Source organism: Pezoporus occidentalis, unplaced genomic scaffold (assembly GCF_034315485.1).
Source record: "Pezoporus occidentalis ecotype Australia unplaced genomic scaffold, CSIRO_AGI_Poc_V1 ctg4, whole genome shotgun sequence".
NCBI classification, from domain to species: Eukaryota; Metazoa; Chordata; class Aves; order Psittaciformes; family Psittacidae; genus Pezoporus; species Pezoporus occidentalis.
This window is the reverse complement of record NW_026915724.1, coordinates 8,751,461-8,763,723: the sequence shown is the minus strand read 5'-3', so window position 1 is coordinate 8,763,723 and position 12,263 is coordinate 8,751,461. Positions and strand designations below refer to the sequence as shown.

General features: G+C 40.3%; 1 protein-coding gene across 1 annotated transcript; it reads right to left on the bottom strand.

Moving 5' to 3' along the window:
- Nucleotides 1-2,526: 2,526 nt before the first annotated feature.
- Nucleotides 2,527-10,901, bottom strand: LOC134171285 (epidermal retinol dehydrogenase 2-like). Its single transcript, XM_062633353.1, is given in 7 exon segments — nucleotides 2,527-2,875; nucleotides 3,393-3,515; nucleotides 4,461-4,605; nucleotides 6,143-6,242; nucleotides 7,765-7,896; nucleotides 9,871-10,149; nucleotides 10,151-10,901. Coding segments are annotated over 7 exon segments (918 nt in total). The 5' UTR covers nucleotides 10,196-10,901; the 3' UTR covers nucleotides 2,527-2,781.
- Between the last annotated feature and the right edge of the window lie 1,362 nt (nucleotides 10,902-12,263).

Below are 12,263 nucleotides of genomic sequence, written 5' to 3'. Positions count from 1 at the left end.
CTCAAGTAAAAGAAGAACCAAAAAACATAGGAGAATATATGTAACATCTCCATCCCCATGCAGTGGCTGTCTTCACTAGAGCTGTGTACTTCAGATGGTTATCCTGCTTTGGCTATGACACTGCATAGCCAAACAGAAACAGGAGAAAAAATGAAAATAAGACTGCCTTCCAGTCCCATCTGCAGCTTTAGTGGTAACAATTTCTCCTGCAACACTGGTTTTGTGTGGAGGAATTCACAAATAGCTGAAAGCCTCAAAAAAGGAAAGCACACATTTCTCAGGAGTTGTCAGTAACTCTGAAATACTTCTTATATGGCACATTATATTTCAAAACACAAAAGATAATTTTATATTAAAAACCATGAACAGCATCTAATTGCATCTCCTGAACTTTAACAGGAAGTTTTTATCTTGCAGTTTTAGAATTGTGGTACAGGATCCATCACACTTCTTTTCTGCACAAACAAAAGTTGAAATTTTCCTGGTATTTTAAAAGAATGATTTATTGATTTCTAGGGCTGATTACGAAGCTCTAGCAGATCGCTGTGAGACTTAGAAAGTATAAGCGTTACAAATTCCTTCTTGAGGCAAGCAGATTAGCCAGAAGAAATAGATCCGAAGAGTGCTCTGGGATGAGATTGCAGCAATACAGAATAAGGCTCTGCAATGTGACTCTGCGGAGTAAGTGAAATATGGCTTAGAAAACAAAGCATTGTTTCCTTTACGTTACTGTTGATTTTCTCATCCCCTGTATATATTGATGGTAAACTTAGACTTTGTTCCTGTCTCAGTCTAGAGAAGAAAAGCAGATTTCAATTTCAGATCATCTAGGTAGTTTTTCAAAATACAGATCAATAAACCTTGCTTTCCAAAAAGCCAAACTTCAGATAGTTTTCTTCTCTCAGCCAACATTTTCCCCCCTGTAGTATCTACAGCGCACATGAAAGAATTTACTGAGTGTATGTGTACTTTGAAAACACTGGGATTTAAAAAAATAGGTTTTGAATTGGAACATGCACTCTTATGGGCATTTATAGCTGGAAGGGAGCTTGTAAGTATGGGGTTAGTTAAGTACAATAAAAATACAGTGACAAATGTGGGCAATAGAAGACTGTTCAAGGTTCTCTAATTCCTTACAGTAGAGTTTTATAAACTATGCTTTGTAGATTCTCTATACTGGTCTGAAATGTATTTATTTTTAAATTAAGGAAATTATTAATGTTTTATGTTAGGATTTTCTGGAAATTTGCATGAAGATTGATTTTTATCAATTAAGAACAAGCACATACTTTTGCTTAACTAATCTTTGATCTCCTGTCCTTGGGGAGTTTTTTCCGTTAGGCCCTTTAGATTGCAATTACATTTAAAGACAGCTGAAGGACACGTGTGTGACTTCTCTTCAAATGTAAGAAGATATTTTGCCTATAAACCAGGCCATAATTGTCCAAGAATACATGAGGTATTCCTCTTGTCTGTATGCCTTTTCCATGGTTTACAGCAGAGCTACGCTTCTCACTAACAGGCCACCTGATTGAAGTTTCAGTGTCTGAAAGTAATGGAGTCCCTGCAAAGCTGATAAGTCACTTTACACACAAATTATGTGATTTTAAATTTTAATGGTTTTCCAGAAGTTACTCAGAAAATTGCCAAAGATTTCTTGCACAGATTCCTCACAGTGCTCTTAAGAAAATAATCTTCTAAGTAATTTTACTAATTTAAGGTCACTGAAACGAAAAAGAAGTGTGGACCATCTTGCAGGTCCAGATTCAGCTCCTGATTTAGGGACCCAAACTGGGACACAACAGCTTGAACCCAGTTATCTGGCCTCAGCAGGGTGCTTCAAATTTGCATAGGAGCCTACAGGGTTAGAGAAGGGAGTCAGGTGCCTCAGGGCTTCACCAGTGTTCAACATGCAGCTGCATACAGCAGATGCTCACTGCAGAGCCTGCGTTTACAAACTGACTCTTCTGATGCAGGACTGTTTTATGAAATTTATAGAGGCAATTAATTACCACATAAGTAATTTCTGTAATGGATTTTTTCCTGTCTGCTCCCTCTGGTTGTGGAGCTTCATCACCTTTCCTTCCCGAGTAGGCACACGATTTTTTGCCACGTTAGTCTTATAAATGCTCTTTCTAAGCCACAGCCTTTGATAAATGATCCTGCATCAGCCTTTAGCTGTGGATTAAAATGGAGGTACACATATCCCATAGAGCTGTGTTTAGAAAAGTGTGCTGTGACTAATGAGGAGCATGGTAAACACCAGCACTGCACACACCGTATCAGTGCTCAGTGCAGCTCACTCCTCTTGAGGACACAGGCTACTAGCCAGAGTGCATCATCCTACACACAGCACTCTTCTTACATGTTGGTTTTGTGTGAACTGCAGCGCTATTCTGACCCTGAAAGGGAAATATAGTAAATGCTTTGTCTTCTTTTCTTTCTACATGAAAAGTGGTGTGTTTTTCCTGTGCTTTGAGATTTTGCACAGAAATTGAGAATTCAAAGTATGAAATGAAGCAAACATCCCTGCCTGGTCTTACTGACCTTTATTGAGACTTCAGGTAAAAGCAGTGTGTGGTCATGAAATGGGAGAGCTGATTGTAGCGAAATATTTTTGACTAAAAGACAGTTATGAAGAATTAAATTGGATGCTGACCAATGCCAAAAACCATACAAGAAGCACATTTTCTGTCAAAGAATAAACATGATTAAAAATTAATTTTTACTGATTTTTTTTTTCAATTAGATGGCACTTGAGGTCTTCAGAGTATTTTAGTTTCAATCCTTTTTCTTCCAACTGAAAGCTTTATCCAAGCTGTTGGCAATCTTAAGGAAAGATTGAATGAGTAGTACCATTATTCTAGGAATGAGACTGTTGAGACAAATAACAAGTTAGCTTTATGGTTTTTAGAAAAATGTTTTAATAAAGAAATGATAAATTTATTCTACGTGCTCAATCCTTCTAAGTCTGGCAATAACACATTTGGCACTTCAGTCTTATAAATGGGAGAAATGAATGACAAACCAAGCCATTTTGTGGAAGCCCAACCAGCAGTGGAAGTAGTTGCTGGAAGCAGACAGCTCTAGCCTAGGCATTGCTCCCAGTGCACCATCCCAGCAATATTTCTATACCCAACTATAGCTTAAGATGTATATTACAGATAGAAGTGTCCATAGGAATGGCACTCACCTAGATTATTAAAAGTTAAACCCTCTCTTTCTTCATAATTGTGTTGACTGGATATATATATAACTGGATTGACTGGATATAACTGGATTGACTGCAGGAATACTAACTAAAGGACTGTTTAATCTAAACTTTCCTGGCATATATGTTAGCATATGGCAAGGGAAGGAAGGCAATGCTAGAAGTTAAGTCACATTCTTACATTTTAAAAGCAAGAAAGCGTAAACTCAGAGGCATGATTAGATAAAACTTTTCTTTTTGAATTGCATCTATGATCTTGCTGGCTACATACTCTGCATCACAAACAGGAAGAAAAGGGTGGTTTCTGGTGAAAAAAGAAAAAAAGCATTATGAAATTCTAAAACTTTACTTTTGAAATGCATTCTAACACAGAAATAATTTAATTAAATTATTTAAGAGTATTCCCTCTTCCCTGTAAGTAGTCTTGAAAAGGAGTCTCCAATCTCTTTGTTCCTGCTATCACTAAAATAAATTGAAAACACTTTGATTTGTGTGACTTTTAATGACTTCTGTGCAAGCCCTGCTCTGACCCCAACATAGGTGATGCCCACAGTGACTGCAGCATTGTAAACTTCCAAGCCTAGCTATACTATGTGCTGTTCTATGCATAATAATTCTGCCCTCCAAACACTTTCTCTGACTCTACTGGAGCTACTGAGGTGACAGCTAAATAGGCCAGAACCAGGCTTGCTTCCAGTGAGGAGGAAGGTTGTGCTCTACATAATATTGCTACTACAGGATGATGAGTGTTGAAAGGAGGAGCAGAGAGCTGAAAAAACAAGATCGCTACTGCAATGGCAAATTTGGTACCTCCCATTGCTATAACCATAGAGCCACATACCAGATACTACCACAACAGCTATTCTCATTCAGAGCAGTATAGTACCTGCTAATATAGATAGAAGGCATAGTTGTTAATGACAGATCATGGTTTCCTGACAGCCATAACTGTAATCACTGTGCCAGAATTACTTGGGGGCAGAGAACCGCAACATTTCCCATTCTACTGACAACGCTGCCTTAAATACTGCTGTGCATCCCTAACCATTCCTTAACTGCAAGATCATAGCACATCAGTTATTAACTGTACGCAAGTTTTGGATTTCTTACGTCAAGAGACATTGTTGTACGTGCCAGTAGGGCAAAAATACTGACCTGAAAAGCAAATCAAGCTTATAATAGTTAGGGACTGAATATGGATACTGATTATTTTTCACAATGAAATAGTACGCATCTAAATTTTACTTACTGGCTTTGAAAATCTTCAGCTAATTCAGTATTGATAAAAGAAGTGCAAATAATTGTGGTTTTAATGCCTTGTTTTCCGGCATGATACAGTTCCGAAGCTAAGGCTTCCATCATTCCAATGAGTGCATACTTACTTCCAGTGTAATCTGAAAAGTGAAGAAAGAGGAATTATCCAAAATATGTCAAAAGCAAAACTCTTAAGTGTCATATACAGGATTTAATGTATTCGAATATTATTTAAGCCCTGATATTACTTAGTTATATAGCTTGTAATTGGTATTTTAAGAATGCTGTGCATCTTTGTGATGCTCTGAATATTAATGGCTCTTCCTATGACTGTTCTACAGTTGTGTAAAGGTAAGATTAATCCTTTCCAGAGGACTTTTTTCAGTGCACTATAGAGAGATACAGAAGATGAGCTTATTCAACATGTTATTTCCAGATACTCAGATATTGTTTCAGTTCACAACATCTTCACCCTTTAATATCAGAGGTCACATTTCAGTAAGAACTAATTCTGATGGTAAAATCTAAATACCCTCCTTATAAATGCTGCTCCAATCTATTACTTCTTCTGATTTGCCCTGCAACTACAATGACATTTTGTTTCCCAGGAAGACTGAATCTTGTCTTTTATTGTTTGATGAACATATGGAACATCCTTGGAGATAATCAAAATTTGCCCTCAGAAGGCCCTGTGCAATCTGATCTAAGTTGGGTCTGCTTTTATTTGGAGATACAGACCAAATGACCTCCAGAGATTCCTTTCAACCCAAATTATTCCACTGTTTTGCAGCCATTAAGAACCTTATTTTAATACAGGAATGTACATGTGGTTTCCTAAAGCTTTTTCAAATGTAGACAGAACAAAATCTGATTTTCCTAAGAGAGTAATTTCATACAACCTGAAAACGCATAGCTAAGGTGTAAAAGTTATAATGCATGGATAGGCAGGCCCACTCTCATGAGCCTTACAATTAAATAATGAAAACTGGACATGACCTCTTTTCAAAACTGAATCTGACCCAATGATAACAGGCAAATAAACACTACAGTAACACCATGAATCATGGTGAGATACATATTACACTTAAGTTCACATTCTCATAGGGTAGGTGACCTAATGAGATAATGAGATCAGGATGGCACAGAAGCTGGAGGATACACTGGGCAGCAGACCCAGCTGATTAAATACTCAGGACTGTAGCAGACAGCTCTCCTGAGGGAAACAGATAAAAATATGGAGCTGTTAAATAGCTTAAACTGCTGTCGATTTAAAAATTAATTTTAATGGAAATTCTCCCCAAAATCCTTCTGGAACTGAAAACTGTTTTCCAACTATAGCTCCAGGTATAAACCATGTATGTCTCAGGACTCAGAAAACCTGGCATGAGGAAGTACTAGACAACCGATAGGCAAGGTTCCATTTCATGCACATGTACAAGTATTGTCCTTCCTCTGTGGAGGAAGCAGGCTGCAGTCAGACAGTAACACCTGAAGTGAGCTCCCTGCACTACCCAGGCAACATGCCACCACCATCCTCTTCAATACAGCACCAGCATTCTTATCTGCAGGCTCTTCCCGAGTGTTTGTATGTCAGTACAACTACTTAAGCAGTTGGGATCTCCAAGAAAAGTTACTGGTATGTACATCTAATTTATAGCAGCACTTGAGGATAGTAACCTGACATTTTATAGACCCCCAACAGTCCTGCTGCACTGGCTGTGCTAACCAGGTGTCCACAGTTACAGGTCATCATGGCTGGAAGAAAGGTCTTGCAAGTCTAGGAGACATATAAAAAAACCCTTTATAACTGGACATGCCAAAAACGTTGCATTACAAATTAGGCTTTACAACCTGATTTGCTTTCTGGGGCTTCAATATACAAGAAGCCTAAATAACCTCCTATCTCTTTATTTATAGAATGCATCAAATAGAACATAAATACATATAGATATAAATGTAGGTATAATATAAACATACATAGAATATTCCTAGAATTATAAATGAGACAGCATTTCCTTGACTGACTGATCTCTATCTGAAGATCTGCTGGCATTAAAATCATAGTATTAAAAGCAGCAAAGTTTGTATTTTCTCTGTTTCCTGTTTCCTCATGGTTTGTCTATTCAAGACTACTACCAAAGGTTTGGTACACAAGAGGGAGCTAGAAGTCAACACATCAAGGGGATGGTTCAGTGGTCTTTAGGCCCTACTACAAACCAAACTACCTGGAAACACCGGAACCTCACATCACTGCTGTGGGTGATGCTAACTATATAAGGAGGACTCTAATGTTTTATGAAGGGGAAGATAAGGCAGAAGACAAGAGCAGTAAGAATTTTTTTTCAATAGCTGAGATGTCCTGCAATGTCTATTTGACTCCAAATATGTGTGCCTAGTAAATGTTTTTTTTTGGTGGAGGGCCCACGGTCACTGTCCTCCTGCCCTATACCTCTTCAAACCTGTCAGGAGGAACATCTCTCCCAGTCTCTCTGCCTCTAGTATTTGGATAAATGATGCACTGTGGGCTGCGAAATGATTAGAGAGCTTCTATCTGCAGTGATTTTCCTTTGAGAAATGCCATTTAGGGAAGGAGTGCAATGCTTCATTTTTCCCTGATGCAGGCTGCTCACTCAGGCATATAAACAACAAATGCAAGAGGGGGCAAGAGTAACACTCCCTCACAAAAACCCTCCTAAAGATCTACTGAGATCCCAAATAACAGCAAATTCCTTCAGAGTTATGAAAACAAAGCAAAGATAATACATACTGTCCAGATTAGTCTTCTCTGTAGATTAAGCAGACGGTAACTAGGAATGAAAATACAACCTGAAGACTGACACATGCAACCTAGATAGAAACATCTAGGTTGGAAAAGACCTTTAAGATCACTGAGTTCAACTGTAAACCTAACATTGCCAAGTCCACGGCTAAACCATGGATGTGCCTCCCCAGATGCTACAAGTCTGATGCCAGCAAACACCAGGAGCTGCCATGTCAGCACTAACTTTAGCCACAGCTCTTACAGACAGAGCATGTTCCACAACACTGCCATAAATTTTTAATCTACCAAAGCCCCCAGGCAGGCTTGTGTTAACATCACTGAGGCACACGGGGGAAACTGCCAATTTGGTGTGTCTCCAGTTACAGGATGATAAAAATATGTGTCTCCCCCCATTCAAGGTCCTTCCCATCCCTGTTCCAAACTGCGTTCCCCAGGTAGGTGCCACCATGGTGATGTTCACACTAAAACACTTGCCTGTACCTTTCAGTCACACAGGAGTGGAAAAAAAATACATTACCCAGACTTGAGAGAGGAAGTTGACTCTTAAGGTCTTTTCAAAATCTGCATCTGGAATGTCACAGAACTTTTTCCCAAGCAGTATACCACCATTATTGATTAGAACAGTAACATCCCCAACTTCTCTTCTAACCTGAACAAAAAAGATAAGCAGAAAGCTTTAGAAGGTATCCTTGCCTCTTGTGTTTCACTTACCAAATGTTAGTGCTATTTGCAATTCTTTTTCTCTAACAGAAATGTAAGTATGTAAAAACTGTTGTTTGGCATCAGATCAAAGGTTCAGCTCTTTGCTGATATGGGCACAGCAAATTCTGCAGGCTGGAGCTCTGTGGCTGATTCAGTTAACGTGTTTGGAGATTGAGAGTAACTTGAGTGCACAAAACAAACATTTTGAGACTGTTAAATGAAGAAAAACCAAATCATTTCAAAATGTTCATCATTGACAGGGAAGTCCAACAGAGAAATTACTTACCTAAACTAATAATTTTGGAGCATGTCTTTGCAAGAAGCAGAAAGGGGATTTGATGCCAACTGAGAACAGGGATTTGATGCCAACTGAAAATGTTATTTTTTTTTTTTTTTAAGAGATTTGATCTTGGTAAATTAGAAAGTGAGTTTTTTCCTTGCAAAAAGGGGATTATAAAAGAATTGCTGTTTGATTTATAGTACCACTTCAAGTAAAGATCAAGTGTCACATTTGAAGTACTGACCACAAAACTGCAGGAGTCATAATCATAGTCTTACACAGTCTTCCGTACTGCCCAGGCTCCTTGAACACTGTGTTTTGGGTCAGAACAGGCCAGAACACTCAACAAATTGCTCATCTCTGCAGAAATACTATTATGGTATGATATATCCTTGCCCAGGTAATGCTGTAATACCACTTGTGGTTCTTAACATCTAGTACTAATGGCTCCAAATGAAGATTTTTTCTGTGCACCGTTAGTTGGCTGTGCCTGTAAAGAACAGGTAAAATAACACTGCTGACTGCAAACATAAGAACTGTGGTTCCAGACAACTTAGATCCTGAATCCAACTTACCCTTTAGAATTACTTTTCATCGGGAACATTTCTTGAGCAAAACCATTTATTTCAAATTTTCATAGCCATGTTCAGAAAAAAAGTAATCTGTTCTAGTTAAAGTTAAAAGCAACAACCACAAAACAAAGAGGCCCCTGACAACTCATGGGAAATTAATGTTACATTTCAAGGTTATCCCAAACCAATCTATCAAGTTTCACGTCTCATGAAATATTTTAGCTAATTTCTCTGATGTATGCCATCAGACATAAAATGTCGAAGATGTGACCTGACAGTCATGTATATTAAGTACATACACTGAGAATTTAACATAAGAAGAATTTATCCTTGGCTAAAACAGCAGAGTAGCTAACTGGATTACAGGTGAGGTTATACTGGGAAATGTTTTCAGGCAGTATGTAGTTTAAAGACCAGTAAAAATTAATAATGTTAATTTAATGTCCCATTTCTGGACTCTTATAATAAAAATAATAGTTTAAAAAGCATTATGTCAGCACAGCAGAAGAGTCTCATTTAAAATGGGTTCTCTCTCTACCTTACCTTCCAGCTGGACTGACCAAAAATTAAACTGAAGCTGACTCATCAATTTGACTGGAGACTAGCCATGTACTGATGGTATTTCTGAAGCCATGACACCCCGCATCACCCTGACAGAACTACAGTTTTCTAAACAAATGGACAAAGGACCTCCCCCTTAAAATTGTCACTGTTTGGGGTTTAAAAAATTGGTACCTTAAAGAAATTTTAAAGCCTAAACAAGCTAATACATGGAGCTAACCTCTCCTGCATGTTTTTACTATACCCTTAATCTAATCTCACAAGAAAGACTGGAAATGGATACATCTAGACAGAACAAATTAAAAGACAGTCACTTTATGGTGAGAATAGTTTAAGTTCCATCTAGAAGCTACTTGTCAAAAAAATGAAAGTCATTGCCCTGTGTGTTTACTGACCCCTAGTGAACAGCACAGATTCTAGAGACAAAAATATAAAGATTCTAAAAAATATCAATAACATACACTAGTAAAAAGAAGCAAAAAATCAGAAGCAAGAAACTGTATCTTACCTTGTCTGCCTGTTCATAGACCTCCTCCCTGTTGCTGCAGTCACAGTAGTAGGCAAACACTCATTTAGCTCCATTTTTCTGAGCTAATCTGCATGTTTCTTTGTTACCTTCATCATCAGTGTCCCAAAGAACCAAGGTTGCTCCTAAAGGAGCAAAATTTAAGGCGCTCTGTCTTCCATCCCCATTTGTGGAGCCCGTAATGAGCACTATTTCCCCAGCAAAACTTTTTTTGCATGGAGGAAATATGAGAAAGATTAACTTCTCAAGAGAGGAAAAAAATCAGTAATTTCAGGAACTGCAGTATCTTCAGGATGCTTCTGAACATGATTTCTCAGGCACAAACACTGCTCTTCTGTCACAGAAACCCAGAAATACAGTTTGTTACTGGCCCTCCAAAACAGTGACACACTAACTACAGAAAGATTGACTTTCGAACAGCAACTTCTTTCACGCTGTTCTTTTGCGCAAGTACAAAATACATTACTAAAGACGGTTCTGTGAAAGCTGCCAGCTTCGTACTAGTAGGATTAAAGCAAATACCTCCTGTTAGACCCTACACACCTGCTGCTTTGTCCCAGGGCACTCTGTTTCTATCTCTGTTTTTAAGGTTCAGTAACACACAATACAGGTATGTTGTGGCAATGGCTCTAAATGGTTTGTTTTCATAGCAAGGTGGTATAAGCTGACCAGAAAAAGGACTGAAAACGGTGCCACGGTATCAACCTTAGGAAGGAGGGTGTCTTCCTTAGCAGAAAGTATGATCCGCCGTTTCAGAAGGCAAGTAAGAAGATATCCACACCGTGTGTATGTTCCAATGCTGTACGGCCAAAACTACACGAACTGTATCAGTTTGAAAGCAAATTGCCAACCACAGACCAAAGCACGGCCCGTGAGTTATGAGCCTTGATTTTCACCCCGCATTTAGACCACACCACTTCCTGTACAGCACTTTATAGAGGAGAACGGCAGGGATAAGAAAGGGCGGCCATCACCGACCCGCCGGCCTCAGGCAGCCGGGCTGCGGCCCGGGGAAGTGCCTCCCGCCTGCCTGCGGCCCCCTCCCCACAGCCCCCTGTCCCTGCCTCCGCGGGCCGGCACCGCCGCCGCCCCCCCCGCCTGCCCCCATGCCCCGCAGCCGCCGCCCTCACCACCGCGCCGTGCCGCCCGCACCGGCCTGCCCGCCGTGCCACAGCCGCTGGCCCGGCCAGGGGGATTGGCAATAGGGAGGGTGGAGGCTGCCCGAGGAGCTGAGGGGAGCGGGGCAGAGGCTGGGGCTGCGGCTTGCGGCAGGTGGCACTTCGTCGCCGGGCGTGTGCGGAAGGGCCCGGCTGTAGGGAAGAGGCGTCAAGCCTGGGTGCCGTCCCAGAGTCGGGTGTCGGGAGGAGCCGCTTGCTACCGCGTTAGGAACCTGCGGTGCTGCTCGGTTAAATGAGCAGTAATCAGCGCTATTTAAAACAGTATAAAATCACAGAACCACAGAAGGGTTTGGGTTGGAAGGGACCTTAGAGATCATCTGGTTTCAACCACCTGCCATGGGCAGGGACACCTTTCACTAGACCAGGTTGCTCAAAGCCCCGTCCGACCTGGTCTTGAACACTGCCAGGGATGAGGCAGCCACAGCTTCTCTGGGCAACCTGTACCAGGGCCTCGACACTCTCATAGTGATGAATTTCTTCCAATATCTAATCTGACTCTACCCTCTTTCAGTTTAAAGCCATTCCCCCTTGTCCTCTCACTACAGGCCCTTGTAAAAAGTCCCTCTCCAGCTTTCTTGTAGGTCCCCTTTAGGTACTGGAAGCTGCTCTAAGTTCTCCCCAGACACTTCTCCAGGCTGAACAAACCCAGGTCTCTCAGCCTGTCTTCATAGGAGAGGTACTCCAGCCTCTGAGCAACTTTGTGGACCTCGTCTGGACTTGTTAAGTATAAAATAAATAAAATAAAACCCCACAAACAAACACCCCCCCCCCAAACCAACTATATGTACCTATCTATGAGAGCTTCCAGTAACAAGTTTTCTGATGGCTGGCATTAGTTTTAATCATAACAAAACTTTTAAATATATGAAACATGGCAAATGCACAAATTGATCAATTTAAAAGTTAAACCTTCCCTCCTGTGCCCTAACTGCCCAAGCCAGGATGGTAGCATCTTGCTTGAGGAAGGACCTGGGTATGGATTTGGAAAGCAAGTGCTTTTCCCTTCCTCTGCTGCTACTTGATTGTAGTTATGAAGTTAAACACTTCTTAGTTTATGTCATAAATCACTGTTCTCCAGCTTGCCTGTTTGCTGGAATGGGAATGAAAAGGGAGATGCTGATCATAGATGTCTCCCCAGTGAAACCACCTGATTACCATTATTTCACATGTTTAAAACAACAGTTGTGGTTCCTCAGT